The sequence below is a fragment of the Fringilla coelebs genome (assembly GCF_963513975.1).
Source record: "Fringilla coelebs genome assembly, chromosome: 16".
NCBI classification, from domain to species: domain Eukaryota; kingdom Metazoa; phylum Chordata; class Aves; order Passeriformes; family Fringillidae; genus Fringilla; species Fringilla coelebs.
Genome location: NC_140042.1, coordinates 15,487,576 through 15,511,999, shown reverse-complemented (window position 1 = coordinate 15,511,999; position 24,424 = coordinate 15,487,576). Strand labels below are relative to the sequence as shown.

Sequence of the window (24,424 nt, the reverse complement as noted above, 5' to 3'; positions counted from 1 at the left end):
ACTGTCCACTTCCCTGTTTATGAATGATGCAGCACACCCAAACCCATCCCTCAGAGCCCTCACAGCTTGGGAACTTCCCATCTCACCCCACCTGCTTGGGGTAGACATGGAAACATTTCTTCCAAGTTTCCAAAAGGTGGAATGGAGTTCACAGTAGCTGATGTGTCAGTCAGTGAACAGTGGCTGAAACCCAAAATCCTTGGGCTCCAACTTGAGGTGCTCCTGGGGGTTGGCAGCAGCACACTCAGACCCATGGTGAGCCAGTACCTCACCTTCCCCTCCAGACAACACTGCCAAGTATGGGCCTTTCTCCTATGCTGTCCATGACAGAGAAGAAAACTTGACTCCAAACACCTTATACATTCCTGCCCTAGGGAATGGGTCTCTCCTGTAGCACATCATGCCACCCTCTATATATGGACACATGCCTACCAACTCCTCCGTATTTCTACTCACTATTTCTCTCCACCCAGGCCCAAAGGATGGTCCAGAAGGACAGAAGTCCCTGCACAAGGTCCCAAAGCACTTGGCTAAGCCATGGGATTCAGGAGACTGCACACAGGGCTGCAGTATCAGCCCCTGGGCAAAGGGTTTAGAGCGCATTGCCTGTGCCCATGTCCACCCCGGGCAGATCCTGGCGCCATGAAGACTGCCAGAGGCACAGGTGTGAGGCACAGGACTGGCAGGGGTCCTGACAGGGCCCTGCAATTCCCTGGCTGTGGAAGATCAGCCTTGCCCCTCTGCCAAGCAGTTCAAGATCTAAACCTGAAAAGCAGAGCAATAAAGGACCACAGGTAACACGAAACCTCAAGTTTCACTGAGCTCTCTTCCCAGGGAACTGCAAATATTTGCAGTGTTTTATCCAATATCCCTCAGTGTTTGCCCAGTGCCCAAAGATAAATGAACAGGTCACGTACACTTAAGATATAAAGATTTCATAAGACTTCAGCACAAACACCAGCAGGCACTGTTGCCACAGGGAAACAATTGCTATCCGTGGGCAGCCAGGGGCCCAGAGTGCCGGTGCCACGATGGCCCCCTTGCCAGCCCCAGGGATGGGTGTTCAGATCACATTCACCACTGTGTCCATGCCAATGTCCACTGTCCCCACAGCCCAGCAGAAGCCACCCCAGAGGACTGAGCCAGCATGGGCACAGCCATGGCTGGAGGTGAGTGCGCTTTCAGGAGGTAAGATCTGCAGCAAGCACCTCTGGAAGCCTCTTCCAAAACCTCCCCAAACGCCAGATGACAGCGTGTTCTTGAGCTTTGTGCACTGAACGATGACACACGGCGTTGTGACCCTCACTTTCAGCTTGTATGGCAGCACCCCAGAGCCAGATCTGTATCTCCACACAGGCAGGCAATGCATCACCAACAGCAAAATCTATTCCCTCTACATGCTCCTTTTTCTGCTCTGTTTCTCCTAGAAATGCTCCTGACCAATCCTAGCAGCCCAATTTCCAAGCTTTGGCTCCCTCTCCCCTACAGCCTGTTTTCAATCATGTGTTAAAAGGGCAAGTAATGCAGAAACAAATCTGCACTAAAGGTCAGCAGCTTCCCCCACCCTGCAAGGCTGAAGAAAAGCCCCTCTGGCTCCAGCAGAGCAGAGTCCCTGATCCAGCCCCAGCCATGTCTCCCTCCCCCACCTCAGGCTCAAAACAGTTGGGCAAGGCCAGGACCAGATGAGTTATGGCCAGGAACTGGGGGCTACCAGCCCTTGTGATAGCCACATTGGGAGATGTCACTCCAGAACATCACCACTACAGTTCTCAACTGTTTCTCTGTTTTCCTGGACATTGTGAGCTCCCAAAACTGCTCAACAGCATCACACCAGCACCAGCACTGTGCTGGTCCAGCCTCACCTCAAGTCCTGGGGGCAAATTTTGGGTGCCACAATATCAGAAGGACCTAAACAGGAAAACACCCAAAGAAGGGACATGAGGATGGTGAAGGGTCTGGAGGGGCCATAGGAAGAGCAGCTGAGGGCTTCTTCAGCCTGAAGGAGACTGAGGTCAGACTTCATCAGGGTCTGCAGCTTCCTCTCAAGGGGGCAGCTTCAATCTCTGTGACCAGAGACAGGGTCCAGGGAATGGCTGGAGCTATGTCAGGGCAGGTTTAGGTTGGATATCAGGGAAGGTTCTTCCCCCAGAGGGTGCTGGGCACTGCCCAGGCTCCCCAGGGAATGGGCACAGCCCCGAGGCTGCCAGAGCTCCAGGAGTGCTTGGACAGCGCTGCCAGGGATGCCCAGGGTGGGGTTGTTGTTGTGTCTGTGCAGGGCCAGGAGCTGCCCTGGATGGTCCAGGACTGGATGATGTGCCCAGTCCATCTACAGTGCTTTGCTGAAGAAGCAACTCCTCTGGCAGCCCCTTTCAGCATCTCTTTTCCCCCTCCTGCAAGATCTCCTCTGCTACACGGACAGCAGCCATCACTGTCATTTCAGAGACAACAACTGACCACAAAAATAAAGAGCAAGAGCACTGCTGCCAACCCTTCTGCTTCTCCCAATCCCCCTTGTGGGCTGAGGAAATAACAAGCTCACCCTTAAGGCCTGCCCTTCCCCCCAGTAAATTTGCTCTTCCCAAACAGAAACCCCTCAATCCCAGGTAACACAGCTGCCAGATAGAGGCAGAAAACAGGAAAGCTGGATGGTGACCATGGTGAAGCCCCTGCCAGTCCCTGCACTGTGAGATAAGGAGCTGGGAACAGCACAGCCAAAGCTTCCCACCAGAGCAGGGGACTGCTGGGAGCAGGGCCATCGACATTAGTCCGGAAGGGCAGGCTTGGATCTGGATTCAGAGACACCCATGGGTCCCCACATCTTAGGAGCACACAGGGAAAGGAAGCTGGGTTATTTTTTTCGCCCTTCTGAGAAGATTTGGCTTCATCTGGAGTCAGCCTCACAAGGTCAATGCTCTGGCAGGGACTGGGAAACTTCCGAGATGATGTCTGTTGGTTTAATTTTATAACATTGCAGGACTGGCTCAAACAGTAAGTCCAGTTGCTATCTGGGTACTCAGCCCCCCAAGCTTGGGGCAAGGAGCAGAATGAAGACCCCATAAATTCCAAAAGAGGAAAGAGTCAGCAAAATGCTGCAGCACACAGACACCCATGAGTTTCTGCAGGTGCGTGGGATCTACCCAAGGGTGCTGAGGAAGGTGCTGGAAGAGCTCACTGAAGCACTTTCCATCATTTACCAGCAGTCCTGGCTCACCCAGCTGCCTGGAGGTGCCAGTGCCATCCTCAGGGAGGGTTAGAAGAAGAATCTGGGGAACTGCAGGACTGCCCGTGTGACCTTGGAGCAGATCATCTTGGGGCAAGCACGTGGCACATTCAGGACAAGCAGGGAATCAGGGCCAGCCAGCACAGGCTCATGAAAGGCAGGGCCTGCTTGAGCAACCTGGCCTCCTTCTGTGTCAGGGTGATCCCTACAGCTGATGGGTAAAAAAAGTGTGTGGATGTGTCTATCTGGACTCCAGCAAAGCCTTTGTTACTCACAGCATTCTCCTCGGGAAAGTGGCTGTTCATGGCTTGGACAGGGGCACTGTTTGCTGGGTGAAAAACGGGCTGGAAGGCCAGGCCCAGAGGGGAGGGCAATGAAGCTCCATCCAGCTGGCAGCCAGTCACCAGTGGTGCTCCCCAGGGCTCAGTGATGGGGCCATGTCTCTTCCAGATCTTTGATGAGCTGGCCAAGAGGGTCCAGGGCACCCTCAGATCACAGGTGACACCAGTTTGGGTAGGGTATTGATCAGCTGGAGGGCAAGAAGGCTCTGCAGAGGGATCTGGACAGGCTGCATCCATGGGCCAACACCTCTGCATGAAGATCCAACAAGGCTCAGTGCCTGGTCCTGCACTTGGGTCACAACAACCCCATGGGATGCTCCGAGACTGGAACACAGCGGCTAGAACGTGCCCAGTGGGGACGGCCTTGGAGGTGCTGCTCAAATGGTGCAGCTGAATGACACAGGTGTGCCCAAGTGGGCCAGAAGGACAGTGGTAGCTGCTTACACCAGCTCCAGTGTGGCCAGAGACCCAGGGCAGTGACCATCCCTGCGCTGGGCGCTGCCGAGGCACTGCGTGACCTGCCGGTGCTCCCTGGGGGTTGCAGCAGGGAGCCTTACACAAGGAGAGACTGCCCAGGAAAGATGAAGCTCTGCTCAAATACACAACCACAAACTCAAATTACCACCTCCAAAGGCAAGCCCAAAGGCACAAGATGAGTTTTGTCCCCAGAACTCCCTCCAAGATGAAATAACAGAGTATCTTGCCCTAAACCTGTGGATCCTGCTGCATTTCCCCCTTGGAGCAGCAGCAGCAGAGCCCCCTCAGTGCACACCCACACACAGAGACCAGACCAGCTCCACCACCCTTGTGGCTCAGGGTCTGTTTGCACATTTTTATCACATTATGTATGTTTACCCAATTCATTTCACTACAACAGGAGAAGAGCTGGAAAGCTATATTAAGCTGCAGAGGCAAGTGTTAAAAAAAGATCAAAGGTCCGTCATTTAAAATTAATTAATTCAAGCTTGAACTATTAACATAAATTAAAAATTCAAACCACACAGAAGAATATACCCCTTTCCAAGTAATTTTCAAGAACCTCTAGTGCTGTAAGATAAGGTAATGGCACATTCCATTAATTTGCAGGATGCACAGCAGTGGTTAACCTCCACTTCATTAGAACTAATTGTAATTTTGTGGAAATAAGGCAAGCACACATTGTAAGAGATCCTCTTGACATTACACCTCACAGGGAGGGAACAGAGCTCTTTGTGCCACCTCTCCCCCTCTCCCTACACACATTATCCATCTGCAGCCCCCCATGCAGGCTCAGCTGGAAGAGCAGAGGCATTTCACACAGGGGCACGGCCACCAAGGCAATAGCCCGAAGAAATACAGGATTTCACTACCACAGCATCCCTGCTATGGGCAAAGGAAAGGCACATGGACACTTAAACACCAGAGTCACTGGAAGAAGGGCTGCAGAGAGCTGAAGGACCAGCAGCCCATGTCAAATAACATGCAAAGAGCACAGAGAGTCACAGAGGAAAACCAGCGCTGAACCCCACTGGAGCTGTGCCACACCTTGCAACGTGTGACATCTCGAGAGGATATGGGAAGGCTCAGCCCTTCCAAGCAGCCTGTGCAGCGGGGTGAAACGCCACTGCCCAGCTCCCTCCCGCCCAACAAGGCTTGGAGCCAAACCTGCATCTGCCAGGGCTCCAGGGGGCCAGGATGGGTCACAGCGTGAGCCCTCGGCCGCTCCACCCGGAGCCCTTCTGCTCTGCCCTTCCAAGCTCACTGCTCCCTGAGCACACGGTAAATCCCCTCCTCGGGAGCTTCACCCTGAGTCCTCACCCACCAAACCAGCCCTGGCCAGGAGCCAGCACCTGAGTTGGAGTCTGGGAAGGCTCCTGGCACCATCATGCGCCGCCAGCTTCACCACCAGCCCTGCTCAAGCCTTCCCCAGCAGCTCTGCCTCTTCCACGGCCTGGCCCAGCTCCCAGAACAGCTCCACGCACACTTCTGGTCTAACCTCTGCAAAAAAAACCCACGCTGTGGGATGGCCTCCAGCTCCATTAACCCAAATTGATGCAAACCATAATTCAAAGGGAGTTAAAGACATCCACCCTAAAATTTTTTAAATTTGCCTAAATCGTCTTAAAAGACTCCAATTCCTGTTCTACCTGAAGCTTCTCTGCAAGTGGAAGGAATTGCTGCAGGGTCACAGGGGCTGCACTTCTTCCACCTGGACCAACGCCAGCCCTGAAGCCCCCAGGACACCCACACCTGCCTTCCCTGGGGACTAACACCAACCTGAACCCAAAGCACCAGCACAGCCTGTGTTCACAGGACAGAGCTGGCTTCATCACACCCAGGGGAGGGAGGGGAAGCACCAGAGCCTGGAACCCAGAGATCCCTCTCTGTGGCAGCTGTGCTAAAGCTGCCCACAGGAGGCACTGGAATGAGATGACCTTTAAGGTCCCTTCCAGCCCAAAGCAGTCTGTGGTTCTGTGAAGCACTGACCTCCCCATGTGCACAGCAGCTGCCAGCCCAGCGCCGTGCCCTGCACAGAGCACACGTGCCCCTTGGCTTTTCACTACCTTCAACCTGACCTCCTCACCCCCAGCACGGCTAAGGACACCTCCTGCCACCACCAAGCCAAGCAAAGCAGTGACTTCATCGCAGCTTCCTTCACCTAAATTGTCTCAGGAGACCCCACTGCTGCTTTCCAGCGGGCGCAGCATCCTCCCCACGCAGCTGCACGCCCCCGCTTCCTTCCTCTGCCTCACATCCACCTCCCTCGGCCTGCCTTTAACCTCCAGCTTGCCTGTGTGCTCCAGGACAGCCAAACCAGCCAGGGACTGGGAGTTCTCCCTGGGTTCCTCCTCTCCAGCGCTTCCACGCACCACAAGAAGCTTCCAGAGGCTCCTCAGGGTCAATGGGGCTGATCAAGAGCCAAGCTGAGCTCCTGGGGAGAGCAGGCAGGGCAGGATCCTCACCAGCTCGCGTTCAAGCCCAAGAACAGGGAGCAGTAGCATCACCACTCTCTGCCCTGAGGTTAGAAACTTCTCTGAGGATCAGGCAGAGGCACGTTTGCACCAAACCACTCTGCCCGTCCCCCAAAAAACATGGGATGGCATCAGCATGCCAAGGTGGTGAAGCACAATCAGCCAGGGAAGGAAAATGCCTGCAACATCAACAAAAGCCTGGAAATATTTTGGAAAGAGATCCTTTCATTCTGTTTTTCTTTGAGGCACAACAAAAAAAAGGTGCTTGAAATAATTTTATTTAAAGCTTTTTGAAGCACCACGTCGCTCAGCCAGCTCCACTAGACAGACACTCCCCAGCGGCATCCCCAGCGAGCTGATGACATTCCTGAGGGTTCCTCTGGCTGTGGCCAAGGCCCAGCAAGTACAATTAAGGCAAACCTAGTTTAAAAACAATAGCACATTGCTTTCAGACTCATCTGGTCGCTTTTACCAAGCCTGTGCTCCCAGCCCTAAGCCAATCTATCAACAAAAGCGTCTCCATTGATTTGGAGGGACTTCAGCTCAGCATGCAAATCGTAACATCGACCTGCCCTCCCACAGGCCAGCACTGCAGGCCAAAACTGTTCCTGAGATCATGCTTCTGTCCTTAAAACACTCCCCACGCTTCAGCCAGGCTGCTGTCTTTCACAGAGCCATGGGATAGTGGGAAGGAACCTTTAGGACCATCCCATCCCATCCCACCCCTGCCATGGCAGGGACACCTTCCACTGTCCCAGGCTGCTCCCAGCCCTGCCCAGCCTGGCCTTGGGCACTGCCAGGGATCCAGGGGCAGCCACAGCTGCTCTGGGCACCCTGTGCCAGGGCCTGCCCACCCTGCCAGGGAACAATTCCTGCCCAATATCCCACCTAACCCTGCCATTCCCAGTGTCCTGTGCCTCCATCCCTTGTCCCCAGTCCCTCTCCAGCTCTCCTGGACCCCTTCAGGAGCTCTGAGGTGTCCCTGGAGCTGTCTGTTCTCCAGACTGAGCATCCCCAGCTCTATCAGCACTTGGGATGCTCCTTAAGAGCAGAAGGGGCACAGTTTCAATCAACCCAAAACAGACCACAGCATCACACACAGTGCTTATGACTTCCTATTTTTTAAATTTTTAGGTTTGATACGTTTGAACAGCTCTATTTCTCCCTTAATTGGTGCAATTGTTTTTAACCCTGCTCCTGGAGCCACGTTGCCATGGCTACCCCGCACAAGCCTGGGCGAGCGAGGTGTATTTTTAGAATTGCCAAAATACACGTCTCTAACAGAGCTTTTCTGGACAGAGCTCTCCTTGTTCCACGACACAGGAATTAAGGGCATTCAATGGAATTAAAATGTGGGAAATTCAAAACAGATTAAGAGAGAGGCCCACGGCGCAGTCGGTGCACGGCTCAAGCCCCGTGCACAGGGCGGTGCCTGGGGGCAGGGCTGGGGCAGGGCTGGGGCACAGCTGGGGCACAGCTGGGGCACAGCTGGGGCACAGCTGGGGCTCCCAGGGCCGCAGGACACCGTGGGACAGCCCAGTGACCAAGTGCTGCCATGGATGGACGGGGGCTCCGCAGGTCAGAGCTGCTTAGGGCCCATGGGGCTGTGCCTCAGCAGAGCTGATGAGCCTGTGGAGAGCTCAGGGGGACAGACAAACACAGGTGACAATGTGGAGGGTGTCAACAGATCACCTGCTCAGGGCACAGCAGTTGAGACGTTCTGGCCAGCGGCAGAAGTCCCGTGTTTGCAGATCCTGATCCTCACCCAAATATGCTCTGGAGGAACAACACAGTGGGACTCAGGTGGCTTCTGGGGAGCACTGGTGACAGCTCCCTAACACAGGAGAGAGGGGACAGCAGGAAGAGACACTCTGCTCACTACCAATGATGAAGAACTGGTCAGGGATGTGAAGGCCTTGAGCAGTCTCGGCTGCAGTGCCCACAGTGGGGGGACACCGATGGAGCAGCAGCCCCAGCAAGGCTCCTGTCACTCCTGACAAGGGACACTTGGCTGGTCGAGGCCAGGCTGACCCTAAGGAGCAGAGATCCAGCCCTCAGACCGCCCCAGCTCCAACACTCCTGGAACCCCTCCAAGAGAGTCCCTGCCCAGCAGCAGCTCCCTCAGCTTCAGGGGAGAAAACACATCTGAACTGGACCAGAAGGAAATACAAGGAAGGAAATGGAAAGTGTAGCAAAGATTAGCAGCATTTTCGATGAGGTCAGCAAGTGGATTAAGGGGAGGGAAGGCTGGGGGCTCCAGCATGAACTTGGCCTTTAGCAGGAATGAACCACTTAAAAATAAACTGCTGGGCTGTGGCACTGTGAGCTGACCCAGGTTCCTGCAAGGACCCACCAAGGACAAGGGAGAGCACAACCAGGAGCAGGCCACGGTGCCAGCAAGAGCCACTCCCTGCTCCAGCTCCGTGATGCTGCAGCTCTGCTGTGCCTGCTCTGCACTCCCAGGGAGCTGCCAGGCAGATGCTGGAGAGGAACCAAAGAACCTTTCACCTCCAGCATGGCTGGGATGGTTGAGCTCAGCCTGATTTTTGATCAGAAGCTGCACTCAGACCCCTTTCACAGGTAGAGGACCAGAGAGAGGGACAAGGGCACAGCAGGTCCTGTGGTGTCTCAGCCCACCCCAGGCCAGGCACAGGAGAGGGTCTCCATCAGCACAGCTCTACTCTTGCTGGGCAGCAGCTGCACAGGCACAACCATCACACCTGCAAGGGAAGGCACAGCCTGCTGACAGCCATTCCTCCCGAGCCAGGGCACCCCCACAGCAGCACCCTGCCCACCCACCCTGCTGGCCATAGCTGTCTTTTCAGGAACACACCAATGACATCAGGAAACACAAAACAAAAAATAAAGAGAAGATTCTAGAGGTGCAAACACCCAGGAGTGAATCTTCTGGTTTACAGAGCAGCTGTATTTGAGAGCTCCCGGGGTCTTGAAAATTTGCATAGACTGGAGAAAAGAATACTTCAGAGAGACATTTACATGCTGTAAGTCAAATAGGATCATAAACATGAAGACAACAGCAGAGTCCAAAGATGTTCCTGCTGCTAATGCCTCTCTGAATGCCCCTGCAGCCACTCTTTCCACAGGAGCCATGCTATAGACCATGACTGTTCCTGGCTGAAGCTGGGCTCTGCCAGCATCACTCCAGGGGCACTGTGCAGCTGGAAAGATGCCCTCTCAAAAAATCATCTGCACAATTCATTTCAGAGTCAGAGCAGTCTGCCAGCAGCTCTAGTCATGCCGTCCCATTCCTTTCACAAGGACATGAGGCTACTAAAACTGATTAGAGCAAAACAAACTAATTTTGTTGCAAGGCAATGCTGTGACCTCGTTAAGATGGTAGTAATGGGCTAAACAATATTTCTCTCTTGCACAGTGATGTCTTTCATTAGCGCTCAAGCTGTTTTGTAAAGGAGCTTAGTACATTCCGATAAACTCATTTGCATAAGAGGAAACCCAAGCACACACCCGCATATCCAGAGGCTGTTCCCTGGGAAGCAGTCTGCATTGGGAGAATGGAGAAACATCACCCTGCAGCCAGGAGCAATAACCTGAGGTGCAGGGCCGGTGTGGGGGCAGCCCTCCCTTCCCTGCCTCTTCAAAGGAGGCTCCAGGTCAAGCTGCTACATCCCAGCCAGGGCAGATCCCTGCCAGACCTGCACAGCGGGTTTGCTCCTCCTCCATCACAAACCTACACCTTTCATCTCATCTTTGTGAATGAAGAGAACAACTCTGGCCATCCAAACTCACTGGGAGGGCCACACAGACTGGACACGTTTCACACCACAGTTATTAACCTCCCTGTGTGTGGAGCTGACCAGCAGCTCCTTAAAGCTCTCACACCTCCCCTCCTACAAGGCATTAGCCCCTGAACAGAGCTACAGCTGCCCTCGAGCCAGCCTGATGTCCTGCACGAGGCACGGGCACAGCCACAAGGATCCTTCCCAAGAACTTCCATGAAGAGCCACCTTTGCAAATTGTGTTTTCCCCTTTGTCCTTTGTGTACTCACAGACACTCCAGGGACATTCAGCATGTACCAGCTTCAGAGCAAGCTGCCCCAGCAAGGGCATCTCTCCTCACGCCCGAGAAAGAGAAGCTGGGGTCTGTCAGGTTCCAGGGCTAAAGCAGAGGGAACAGCCCCTGCCTGATGCCCTGAGGGCTGGGATAAGGATCCTGCCGCTGCGGGAGCAGCTGGGATCCCAGCGGGCAGCAGGAGGCAGACTGGGGAGCCGGCTGTGGCATAGGGAGGGCTTAAACACTCCTCACTCAGAATCACTTGCAGTCAGGGCCTGATTTAACCCACCCCCTGTCACAGAGTCACCTGCTCACAGGGCTCTGCTTTGGCACCTCAGGCACTACACAGCCCCCACTCCAAGGACAAGCCGAGATTTCCCCTACACTTGGAACAGCAGGAACAACAAGACCTCAGGATAGTGCTGCCACACAACACCCCCATCCTCCAGCCTGCCTCTCCTCCTGTCCTGTAGCCAAAAGCCCCAGGGCACTTGCTAATCACTAATTAACAAGATCTTACAGCTCTGCTTTTGAGGAGAGCTGGGAAATCACTTCTCCCCACCTCAAAGATAAGGAAAAGCCCTGCACCAAAGGAGATGATGCTCTTTGAGGTCCCCACAGGCTTGTCTGGAGTTCAGCAGCTCAAGGCCACCAGGAGTGCTGCCTGCACCTGCTGAGAGGTGAAGGGGGTTTGTGGCCACGTGCCTTACAGCTCCCAGCCAAGGCTCACACATAAGTTAAATGCATTTAAAGAAGGGATTAGTCCACTTACCCCTCTGCACTGTTAGAAAGGCAGGTTTGTGCAGCAAAACAACAAAGAGGTCTGATCTAAGGAGCTCAATCACAGCCAGGGGGCAACTGCTCTGTTCCCATTGAGCCAGCACAGCACTGTGTGGCAGGGGGAGCTTCACCTGAAAGCTGAGCCCACATCCCAGGGACTTCTGGGCTCTCTTATGCACGTCACACATTCTTAGCACTCCAAGAAATATTAAAAGCAAGACAGGCAGCTGCCCTGCCCGACTCTTACCACTTGCAGGCTGACGTGGGCAGCTCTCACGGCGTCACCCGCGATGCTCTGAGAGGCAAAGTCACCTCTGCCAGCTCTGTGCCGCAGACATGAGCTCAGAGCACCTCCAAGCGATGTCCCCAGGTGTCTCCTGTAAACAAACACAAACCAAAACTGGGTGTTACACTGGTCACACACACCCAGAACCAGGCTGGATACTGGCACCAGAGTGATGTGCAGGCACACCAGTAACATTCACCTGAACGTTCTATAACCATGGGGAAAATGGGCAAGTTCTTGGCACAAGTAGGTTTCTGCCTCTCTTTTGGAAGAAGGCTTATACATGCAAACCCCAAAGCGCCCAGAACAGGGACAACCCATCACCACATCCCTGGCAAGCTAGAAGAACAGGAAGGGGAGAGATGGCAGCTCAGAGGCAGCTGCCTCAATGCACACAGAGCAGCTGGAGCTGCCAGAATGCTGCTCAGCACGGCAGCATCAGAGCCCATTGCCACCACCAGTGGAAACAGCATCAGAGGAGCCCTGCAGAAGACCAAGCAGTTCTCAGCCTCCCTCATTTTAGCATTTCTTTTTTCCCTTTAAGTTACTTTTAAGTCACTGAAATCCCTGTATAAGTCTGGAAGCCCTTGTGCCTTGGTGTCTCTCCAGGAGCTTCCAAGCCATCAAAAGAAAACAATTCTACCAAATTCTCCCTGCTTCCCTTTTTAACTCCCTGTCATGCAGACACCAAATCTCTGAGGCAGAGGAGCTCAGCCCAGGACCCGAGCCTTGTTTCACACTAAATTTGGTCTGCCAGACATCCAAAAAAAAAAAAAAAATCACATCAGTCATTCTGCTTCAGAGCTGGTTTCTCAGCATGGAAAATTACATTTCCTACATGTAGCTAATGCATGAAAAGCTTTGAAAGGTCAAAAAATGAAGCTATCAATTTATCACAAAAAGTAACTTCCTATTAAAGCTGCTGAACGCCTGGGCTCCCCGGTGCAAACACTCCACCTAGAGCCAGCTGTGCCAGCCCTGCTGGTCCAGGGCTGCCAGCACCAGTGGGTGACCCCACAGGGCCACTACAGCCACAAAGAGCAGCCACTGCTCTGAAGGGGACCCAAGCAGACTTTTGGTGGGACAACCTTCCCTGCTTGCACAGGAGGTCTTGGCAGAGAGGACCCCCACTCCCAAAGGAAAAAAACTACCTGTGCCCTTGCACTGGCTTTCCTTTGGGCACCATCCCTTTAGAGAGGTCACCCCTGAGGTGATCCCAGCCAGCAACACCCTGTTCCTTTGTCCTTAGGGACAAAATGTGGCTGACAAAGCACGGGTGCAATCACAAGGTCTGAAAACACTGGGATGGCAGCAGAGCTCCCAGACACACTGCCAACACTTCCTTCTAGAAGGGAGAGGAGCAAGGGAGCCTGAGGGCCCGAGTCACACAGGATCCTCTCCCACCCAGCAGCTGAAGGGGAACAGAGACCACAGTAACTCGATCCACCTGAGCAACAGCATCCAGCCCACCCTTAACTCTGCCCAGGACCATTCAGTGCTACTGGAATGGCGCTGCTATTCCCCTGCTGTGTCCATCCTCCAGCTCTGTGGTTGTTCCTCATACCTTTTTGCATCCCCCCAAAAAAATCCAAGCAAAAAACCAAGGCAGGATTTGGTCCCCATGCTCTCATTTTGGCCCAATGAGACACAGGTCAAGTGTCTCACAGGTAAGTGAGAGACTCCTGCAGCTGAGCAGGACAGGCATGGAATACAGGACTGCAGCAACAGGATCATGGGGCTACCCAGGGCCAGGAGCCACAGGGGTTGGCACTTGTCACTTCCTGCAGCAAACAGGCTGTGGCATTCCAGAGCCACAGCAGGACACAGCATCCCTCACCTGCCACAGCTCACCACAAAGATGTCATTTAACATCTCAACTTTGGAGCTGGGAAAAACCTGAAGCAACTTGGAAGGGGAGTGCAAGACCAGCCTGGAGAGGATGCAGGCTGCAAGCAGCAGAAACCCCAAGGCAAGCTGAGCACAGCTCTGGCCCTCGCTGCCATCCCGGTGCTGGGAAAGCTGCCAGCACACATTTCTCCTTTTGGGACAGAAACAGCCACACAGGGAACAGCTGCCTCAGCACTGCTGCACCTGGGAGCAGCCAGGCCCTGCCAGCAGTGCCCCAAGGCTGTCCCCACATCCTTGCCAGCTCCCAGTGCTAGGAGCCAGGACAGACAGGGCTCTTGGCTACACTCGGGCTCAGCTTCCCCAGCAGTGCCATCCTCTGCAGCTCTGTCTGCAGACACGGCCTGGGATCCCCAGGCACTCTGCTGCTGGCTCCAGACACACAGGCTCTGCCCCAGCCCTGCTCCTGTGCCATTCCCAGAGCCAGCACTGCTGCACATGGGTGGCAGGGATGGGATTTCTGCAGCTGAGCTCTGTGCAAGGGGTGATCATGTGCCCTCTTACCTTAGAGATGACAAGAAGAGTGTTTGCTCTTAAGTTATGACTCGTGGGAGGTAAAGGGCTAAGAATTGGCATTCCCATTGCCATAATGGCCTCCATGCTGGAGAGAACATCTGACCCTTCTCTGACTGCTCCTAATCATCCTGGAGGAGCACCAGGACGTTGGCACTGAGTTCTCTTCCAGATGAACACCCCGAGTTGCCCGTGAAAAGCAGGTGTCAGTGGAGAAAGTTGGGATAGCTCCTGGTACTGCACAAGGATGGAGATGCCTCATCCCAATGAGGCTGTCCAGAAACAGACACCCAGGTGACATCGCTTTCTCTGCAGGGCTCTGGCTCTCTGGGGAACAACCTCACCAATGGCATTTGCCTTCCCTGCACTGGGAAAGACCATCTGAGACTGACACAGCTCCAGGGTGCGAACAGGAACGGACTGTAGGTTCCCTGGGCTGGGAATCATTTAAACAACTGTTGTCAGCATAAAAACAGATGTGGATTTTCACTTAGAAGAAGGGCAGCAGGAAGGTCTCTACTTATCTAATTAATTCATCCAACTATTATGAGAAATATCAACATTTTATAATTTTAGATGAGACAAGTCACTTTAAAAAGATTTATCAATGAAACCCAGCTTTGCTGACGTGAAAGTTGTAAGAGTCAACTTTCAGGTACCCAGGGACAGGATGGGATAGGAAATTTCCCACCTCTATTTCAGGGAAGAAAACACCATTATTCAGCAAGTTCTGAACTTCTCAAAATGCAGGATAATTTTCAGGGACCACATGAGAGTTCTCAGTGCCACAATAAAATTAATTCAGGGAAATAAAGCAGAACAGCCAACCCCAGAGCATGATACCATTGGAGACAGCCCAGGCTTAAGAAGTACAAAGCAAATTTCCCTGGGTTTAAATACTTTTGAGGTTACTGTTTTACAGGTAAAACATTTATGATAAAGAAGTAAGACAAATTGCCCCCTTCTTATTTCACTCTTGGAATTGCCAGTTGAGAGCAAAACCAGTGCCCTTAGGAAGAAGGTAAGAAGGAAAAGCGAGTTCCTGAGCACCACACTGCATCATCCCCTTTTGGAGGGGAATACACAGGAAAGCTGAGCATGAGACAAACACAAACTGATCCTTCACTTGCTGATGTTCCAGTGGTGTAAACATGCATCCAGCCAACCCAAGGACCAACTCCAACTTGCTCATCCCAATGCTGAAGCATCCTGCTGACTCCAGGCCTCAGGAATCAATGCCCAGCACTTGCCTGCTCTATTTATTTCTATGAAACACACACAACTTGTTGCTCATATTCAAGAATAAACTGCTCAGGGAGGACATTGGCACATACTGTATTCTCAGGGAAGCAATTTCTGCTGGTTTGGTTGGCTGAACTTCATTGTCACCTGCACCAACAGAGGAGAAAAATGGAGACTGCTCCACACAGTGACAATCCATGGCTGCAGGAGCCAGGACACCAGCCAGCAGGCTGGGAAGTAAAGAGCCCGCTGCCAGCATCGCCACTTCCCTGGAAATCACATATCCTACAGAAATCTCGAAACAGCAGGAGAAAAGCCCTAGTGATGGAATGAACCTGCCCGACGGGGAAGCCTCTGAGCACACACCACGGACCGAGATTAGTGCGGGACCCGCTGTTCAAAAGGGCAAATATTCTCTGAAACCACGGCAGCAACAGAGACAACGAAATCATCCTTCAAAGTGAAAACCTGCTAAGGAAAAAAGGCGCTGGCGGCAGAGCAGCGCCGGCCCCACCGCGCTCCAGGGCAGCAGCGCCAGGCAGGCTCTATTCACTGAAAGGACTGAAATCGAACAGCAAAACAGCATTGCAAGAGCATGAAGTAATCCCACCCCTGCAGTTCGTGTTTTCCTACCCAATTAGCTACTCCAAGTGTAAGAGGGAAAAGGGAAAGGAAAAAAAAAAAATTTAAACGCGCTGCAAAGCCAGGAGATGTTTTGCAACTCTCGGGCTCCTGCAGCAGAGCCCTGCACTCCCGACAGCCGCGGGCGAGGCGGGGGGACCCACGAAATAGGGAGGAGAGGAGCGGGAAAGGGAAGAGAAGAGGGAAGAAGGGGAGAAGCCCGCTCACTTGCTCCGCCGTCCCTCGGGCCCGTCCCGCGGCGCAGCCGGACCGCACGGCCGGGATGCAGCCCCGCTACCGCCGGCACGGAGGGCAACGGGCTCCGGCCGGACCCGGGGGAGGAAGCGGGCGATGGGGGCGGCCCCGGAGCCACCCCCGCCCGCCGCACAGCCCGGCCCAGCCCGCCCCGCCCCGGGATGCTCGGCGGCCGCGGGGCACGGGATGGAGCTGGCCGGGCCGGGAGCGCCGGCCCTGCGGAGCCGCCGCGTGTCCCCGGGCCCGGCCGGGGGCTCCGCTTCCCGCGGCTCGGCCGGGACGGGAACTCGCTGCTCCGTTGCGGTTCGTTCCCGAGTTTAACCAAACCGGTTTGAAATCACTGATTCGAGCGCTGGGAAAAAGCAGAGGGAGCAGCAAAGCCCCCCGAGGCTGCTGGAGGGCAGGGGAAGCGCTCGGAGCTGCTCCGAACCGCGCTGGGCACGGACACAGGGCAGCCCCTCCGCGCCCCGCCCGCGCCTCCCGCTGGAAATCGTCCTGTGGCTTTTCTTAGCTCTTAAGTGGTTCTAACCTCAGACTCTGGAGACATCTGCTAGAGCAGGATGCCTGGAGAAAGCGAAACGCCATCCCAGGCTGGATGTTAATTTTTAACCGTGCAAGCTCTCAGTGCTCGTGAACAGCGGCAGGATGCTGTGGGCTGCAGGCAGGACACACACCGCGCCGCGAGCTCACGTGGGAGGTCCCCTCGCATCAAAGCAAGGAGCCAGACCCGCACTTTTGATGGCTCGGGGATCCCTGCTAGCCTAAGAGAAACCGGAGGATCAAGGAGTCACGGTGCTTTGCCATCACTACAAACTCCTCTTTGAGAGTGGCTGCTCCTCCCTGTGCTGCCTCCATCCCTGCTGATCATTTCATTTCCCCTCCACCGCTTGTCCTGCTTTCCACTGGTGATGCAGCTGGAGCCGATAATGCTTCCCAGCTGGAGCCTGCAGCCCCAGCCCCTGCACTCCTCTGCCAGCTGCCTGCGGGCACCTGCAGCTCCAGCCCACCTCCACCTGCAGCTCCAACCCACCTGTAGCCCCAACCCAGCCTGCCACAGCACCCAAATGCACCGAGGCCAGGGAGTGCAGACAGCTCTGATGGGTTTAGGAAAGTGCTTTTGTGCAGCACTGTGTGCTGGGGTGCCAGTGTCCCGGGAATGGCAGACATCCATCCCTGTGTGCCAGTGTCCTGGGGATGAGCTCCATCACCTGCCCAAATGCCAGACCCCTGCCACCACCACTTCCCTGCAGCTCCGTGCTGCAGTGCAGAACAACAGCGAGCTCCAGGTTGCTCTCTGTTCCTGCTGTGTTGCCCCAGACCCATGCACAGAGATGCAGATGGAAGCAGAGTCAGGGCCGCTTTGTGCAGAGTCATCAGCCAGCCCAAAAATTGGTTTTGTCCATTCACTTGGGCTAAGATAGGGTTTTCTCAGTGATGTCCACTGCATGGGCAGTGCGGGGTGGGCTGGAAACCATGGGAGGTTATGGACATAACGTCCCCACTATATACACCTCTGTTAAATTCAAGCAGGGAACTGCCTGTATTTCCATGTTCTTCCCATTGGTATTTTGTGCACATCCACCTGCCAAGCTGCAGAGCCACAGAGCATTTAATTTCAGTTTAAAAATTCTAAGAACACTCACACTGTGGTGATTTGTATCAGCAGCCTCTGGTGCCAGCCCAAGGCTTATGTGACTGCCTCTCATTAGCACAATTTGGAGGCTAAGGCTTCTGGGATTTACCAGTGGAGATAAATGTGCTGATGGACAGCCCAAGGAGCATCTGTGAAACCCTGTGTTAGCAATGAGTTTGTTACTGGGAATACCTGGGCCTCATCAGTCTGTCTCTGAAAACAGCATCACCCTCTTTCTTCACCTTTGCCAAAACAGAAGCACAGAGGATAAAACACTTGAGTTAATCGGGGGAAATATACTGTGGGATGAAGAAAGAGACACCACAGTGAAAGGGTCTGCTAAGAATGGAAAATGCATTTTTCTTTGTGTGATTAGACAGAAAAAAATCTTATGAAAGGCCCATGTCTGGCAGAGGACTTGTGGCAGACACTGAGCTCCCGAGCTAAAACGCTAGAGGCGCGCTCTGGTTAAGGAAGGAAAAATGCTTCCCCTCTCAGTCAGGAGCACCTTGATGCAAAGCAGCACCAAGAGAGAGCTGCTGGGGTGGAAGTGCCTCCTTGCAGGGACTCGGGCTGAGCAGCTGCTCTGGGGAGCCTGAGCCTCCACAGTGCACAGAATGGCCCACACAGCGATTCATAGTCGCAGGGGTAAAGAGGAGGGGGCTGAAAGGCTTTTCTGGGAGCATTTCACAGCCCTAGGGACATGTTCTGCTTCCCTAGAGCTGAGTGCAGGTGCTGCTCCTCTGCAGGGACTCTGCCCCACGCACTCCTGGTGCTGCACAGCCGTGGGGAGGAGGATGCCATGAGGAGAGTGGTACTGGGCACCCCCAGCTGCCCAGTCTGGAGGTCCAGAATGTGAATTTCCTGAAGTCCAAGCAATGCAGGTCTCAAGACAAGTGAAAGGAAACAAGGAATGTCAATGGGCTTTTCAGCTTCATTGATTTTAGATTACATCAAATATTCCTACTCAATGATTATTCCTGTTTAACAGGAACACAGAGATGCTTTGAGGGCTGGTAACCCTCACCTAGAAACCCAGGCTCAGATCTCACTGTTCAGCCTGGAGAAGGTTCCAGGAGACCTTAAAGCCCCTTTCATTGCCTAAAAGGGCTCCAAGGAGCTGGACAGGGACTTAGGACAAGGCCCTGGAGTGTCAGGACAAGGGGGAATGATAGAGGACAGGATTAGATGGGCTATTGGGAAGGAATTTTTACCTGTGAGGGTGGGGAGGCCCTGGCACAGGGTGCCCTGAAAAGTTGTGGCTGCCCCTGGATCCCTGGAAGTGTCCGAGGTCAGGCTGGACAGGGATTGGAGCAACCTGGGACAGTGGAAGGTGTCCCTACCCAAGGTAGGGGGTGGGATGGAAGGGACTTTAAGGTCTCTTCTAACCCAAACCATTCCATGATCCTGTGATTTACCACTCTGCCTTCACAGGGAGTAAAGGCTGCTGCAAAGGGCTGACATGGTGTGATGAGCATCCTTCTCCCTGCACTCAGTGACTGCCACTGCCCCCAGCCTGGCCAGTCATGGCTGGCTTCCCTTCCCTTCCCTTCCCTTCCCTTCCCTTCCCTTCCCTTCCCTTCCCTTCCCTTCCCTTCCCTTCCCTTCCCTTCCCTTCCCTTCCCTTCCCTTCCCTTCCCTTCCCTTCCCTTCCCTTCCCTTCCCCTGTGCAGGCTAAACCCCACCACATCTGCGGGGTGGCTGTGGGGGACGTCAGACCCAGCCAGCGAGGGCTCTCATGGCCATGGCCGTGTCTGACCACAAATCTGGGCTAATTGGGATGTAGGTGTTGGGGGGTCAGTTGAGCCAACCCCCCTCAGAGCAGCCAGCTGGTCTGCAGTTGGGATTCTCCATTATGTGAGGCTGCTGTCTCAGATAACTCCATGAGACTGAGGACCCCAACCTTATTGGGGTAACCCAGCTCATTCTGAGTTACTCTTCTAAACCTTAAGAAATCTGAAGTCTTTCAAGTAGAACCAATTCCACTGGACATCATGAATCTGTATTTGAATGCTGATGCAGCTTAATTGGCTTAATTTATTGAATTGGGTTAATAAACCAGTTAATCTGGTTTAACTGCTATATAAAATAAATCTTGTTTGAATATATTATGTGTCTCAGTTTTACAAGCCCCTGCAACACTCCCTCATCACACTATTTCTATTTTAGATTGATTCTCCAGAGTTGGACAAAGTGGCTCTTAACCTCCCTCCAGGCAGCTCTAAATCCGCCTTGGAACAGTGGGTTACCAGAAAAATGAACTATGATTAACACAGAACATCTCTCACTTCCCAGTCCTCTATAAGCTTATGAAGAGCAATGATTCCAAGATGGCAGGGCAGCCTCGTGGACAAGTCTTCTGGAGTGAGTTGCTTTTCCAGGGTCAAGACACCAGCTGTGCTTTAAAGTCCCTGTCTGTGTGGTGAGTGAGGCTGACAGCACCAACACCAACACTGGCACTGCACCCCTGAGGCCAAACCCTTACCTGGCAGTGCAGCTCCAAGGAACCTGGTACAGGTGCACTGCTGTTTATCTATCCTGCTTCAAACATGGTATTGGTTACCCTGGCCTGGGGCTGCAGATGAGATATTGACAAATCACCTTGTTTAACACACCTGCTTCACTTCTGGGACAGTTGCTGGGCTTTATCTTCTGCTCATCAGTGACTGCACCTTTCCTACAGTTTATAGGAAGGGCTCCTTCCTATAAACGATGTTTATGTGTCTATAAAGCATAAACCATGTTTATATTTATGTTGTCTATGGTTTGAGACCCAGCTACAAAACCTTGTCTAACTCCTCTCTTAATTCACAGGCTTCCAGCTCAGACACAGCTAACGAGCAGGATTTATAATGAAGGTAGCTGCTAATGAGCTGACACAAGATGCAGCACTGGATCATACTTGCTTTGAGAAGCACTGATCAAAGCCCTGTGCTTTCTGGTTGGAGAGCATAATTAACTACAATTTCTAAAAAGTCAAGTTTGGGTTGATTAAAAATGCCATCTGACAGCTCAAGAGTGTTGCAATGTCTCATGATCTGCTGTGCAGATACAGCATAAGCTCAGCATGGTGTCCCTCCCCACCCCCAGGCAGGAGAAGGGCTTTTGTTCCTTTCCCAGCAGGCTCAATCCCTTGGGTTTGCAGGGTGATGGATCTGCCCCAGGAGGGTTCTCAGGGCTATAGGACCATCCCTCTGTGAGCAGCTCAAGGTTCTCGTGCTGCCCCACTTGCAGAGAGGCCTGGACATCTGGTGCATCCCCACATCTGGTGGGGATGGAGGGATCTGATGCCATCAGCAGCAAAGTGGAGAGCCTGCTCCAAGAAAGCAGACAATCCTTACAGTGGCTTGGGAGATTCCTGCCTCAGAGGAAGAGAAATGAAAGAAATGAGAGCTGCTGAGTCCTTTTCAATCTTCAATACAACCAGATCAAGGCAGTTCTTTGGGTCTGAACTCTTGAGCTTCTTGCCAGGACACAGACTGCCAGCTTATGTCCAAGCCATTAACTCCTGGGGTTTACTCCTGCCCCCGGCAACACACAGGGGCTTAATCTCCATTTTTAGACTCCCATTTCACCCCCCATTTCCTGTTTAACTCTTCAGCCATCTGAGGTCTAGAATACACCAAACAGTCCCCAACCACAGCCCGTGCAATAAAATTCTGAGCACACCATTGACACCTCCCATGCCTGTCAGGGAGAGGGAGCTGCTGGAGAGAATCACAGGCACCTGAAAGCACCGCTCTGTGCATCTGCTCTGCTTCAGGAAAAGAGCCGTGGCCGTGGTCAGTCCCCTCCTGCCCTCAGCTCCCACTAAAGCTTATTTCACCTGACACAGGAAAATTCTTCATTCCCAGTTTCTAGTACTTCTCCTCTCCTACTCTGTCCACACCCTACTCCAGCTTGCAGGAGAGCAGAGTCTTTTGCCAGGTGATTTCATTGTCAGGGGAACATGTCCCCTACAAACCACATCACCCCAGTCACAATTAGCTCCTTATCCGGAGCTTTTGAAACTGAATGGAGGCTATGGCCGCTCAACCCTTGTAGTAAGGGAACTACAGGGCAACTTTGTCAGCTCAAATTAGAGACAAAAACTGCAAACAAAGGTGGTAAAACACCTTTGTGGTACGCTGGAACAAGATGAAATTTAAGGTTCCTTCCAGACGAAATCATCCTGTGGTTGCACGATAAAGTACAGGAGGATGTTTTGGGGGTATCAGGGTCTCTGGGACTTTCTCAGCCACCCCATCAGCAGCTCTGCACTGATTCTTCCACTCCCTTCACCTTACAGGAGCTGGACCAGACCCTTCCTCCTTCAGGCCAAAGTTGTGTTCAGCCCTAATCAAGATAAAACCCCAATTCCCAGGAAATTCACCTTGTATTTTTTCAGACGGGTGTGATGCAGATCCCGTGATGCCTTCTGGAATGAGGTATCTGATTTATTATGATGGAAACAAAACCTCTTCAAAGTTGCTGTGGTTTTCCAGAGTGTTAGGCAGGACAAACTGCCTGGGGAAATAAGGAGGTTATGGAAGAGGTTCTCCATGGCTGGCCTATCTTTAAAAAATCTGATTTATAAAAGCCATAGGTGTCAATTAGGACACAGCACCTCTGATGGCTCATAATCAGTCCTTGCTTCAAAACACAGAGCAGAATCGAAGCAACTTTTTCTTTTTGCAGGCTGATCTGGCTCCCTGCTGGGAGCCAACAACCACCTCTGCTGATGGCTGAGTTTCTGTTTCTGGGTCAGACAGAAACTCAAGCACTTGCTGGAGATGTTATCAGAGTGTGGAGCTGCTCAAGAGATGGAGAGCTCCTGCTTTGGGCAAATGACATGGTATGGAATCAATGACCCTTCCTAGAAGATCTAGGTGCCCACCACTAATATTTTTTTCCAGAGATGAGGCATTAAAATGCTGATACAAGAAAGGAATTTTTATTTCTATGGCACCAAAAACAGATGGGGATTTTTTCCCTGTAAAAATCTGAGAGCTGGACCTGTCTGATAGCGTTGACATTCTCCATAAGATGAGAAGTGGAAGATGACTTTAGTACAAACATCACTAGTGAATGAAAGGATGAGCAGACATGTGAGGTAGAAACTGAGTGTGAGATACAAGCAGAAATCAGAAGCCCTCCCAGAGATGACATGCATGTGTTTGCACATCAAGATTGCTGTATATGAAAGACTTTTAGATGGTTTTGGCTGAATGCCCTCAGAGAGACAAAAAATGGACAGCTGAATTTGTATGTGAATTTCAAATGCTCTGAAAAACTCCAACTTAGGCCTTAAATCAAGTTCAGGAGTAATGAAAATGAGGTTTCCAGCACATGAAGACCTGCAGTAATTTTGGAATTCAAGAAGAGGAAGATGAAACTGAATAAAGAAAAACAAGCTCAATTCCGAGTTTGATTGCTGCCCACAGGGAACAGGATGGAGCTCATCAAATGCTCTTACCTGAGCAATAGATGATGTGATGGCCTGGAGCTGAAAGGTCTTGTCTGAGACCAGCAGCAAAGATAAAGATGATGCTAATCTGCATTGATTAATCAGTTTAATCTGGCAGTGATGTCTGCAGAAATTTAGATACCTTTCCTCCTCCTGATGCAGTCTCCTCCATCGTCAGCTTTCACGTATCATTTGACTTAATCAGTTTTGTGCAGAAGACTGAGACACAGTGTCAAGTGCTTTAGTAAAATCTAAATATATTACTGCAATCTCCTCTGGTATCAGTCACCACACCCCAGACTCAGAGCTGACAATTCCCTTCTCATCTAACTCCTAATTACTAACTAAATAGGAAAAATAATAAAAGACAGGAAGGAGAAGCAATCAATAAAGCCATGGAGAAGCAATCATAAAGCTTACTGTCCTTTCTTTGCTACCAGCAGGGCCCTGTGGACACTGATTGTGGATCTCTCTACATGGATGCAGGAGCATCCAGAGCCTTTTCTTTCTCAGCCTTTGCTCCTTTTCAGTTAGCACTGAAGCAGATTTATTTATACAGCTACTGCCAGCTCAATTCTCTCTTGTGCCTTTGCACCACATGGTTTGCCAAACTTCTGGACTTTCAGCAGTTTTAATTTTCTGTACCACAGGACCACTTCTACCAGGACCACGCATGGTCCCGTCAGGCCCTGCTGACACAGCACAGGCATCTGCTCCTTCAGCAGGCAGCTGGTACCTGGGCAGCAGCCAGAAGGAGCTCCTGCTGCAGTGCCCAGTTTGAGCAGTTGCTGCCAGTGGGCAGAAAGGGGCCATGGGGCCATGGGAAGGCGCCTGCAGAGCTGGCAGAGGCAGTGGGGCAGCAAGGGGGTCAGGCTGAACCCACCTGTGCTCTGCTCCATCCCCTGCACAGACACCTCCCAAACAACCCTTACTGGGCTGGCCCAAAACGTCAAAGTCAAAGGCTTGGTGTTCTTCAGGTAGAAGGCAAACATTTGGGAACAGATGTGGATATGTTTGAGTCTTGCCTTGCCTCTCCAAGGTGTGCATGCTCCATGTTTGAACTTTCTCCAAAAAGCAGCCAGCAGTGTTTTAGCTTTTATCCAGGTATATTATAATGGAAGACAAGAAAATACATTTGTTCTACACTTTATTAGAAATTCTGAGGGAAATTTAAAAATCCTTTGGCCCTTGCTCCTCT

General features: G+C 52.5%; 1 protein-coding gene across 1 annotated transcript in view; it reads right to left on the bottom strand.

Moving 5' to 3' along the window:
- LOC311160121 (ankyrin repeat and fibronectin type-III domain-containing protein 1-like) overlaps positions 1-24,424 on the bottom strand; it is a gene marked incomplete at its 5' end in the record, with an annotated part of 255,498 nt that overhangs the window by 229,139 nt on the left and 1,935 nt on the right. Inside the window, 2 exons of the mRNA XM_084216603.1 lie at positions 16,121-16,437; positions 16,875-16,908. Coding sequence (XP_084072729.1) covers positions 16,121-16,437; positions 16,875-16,908 — 351 coding nt within the window. The remainder of the gene's footprint in view (positions 1-16,120; positions 16,438-16,874; positions 16,909-24,424) is intronic.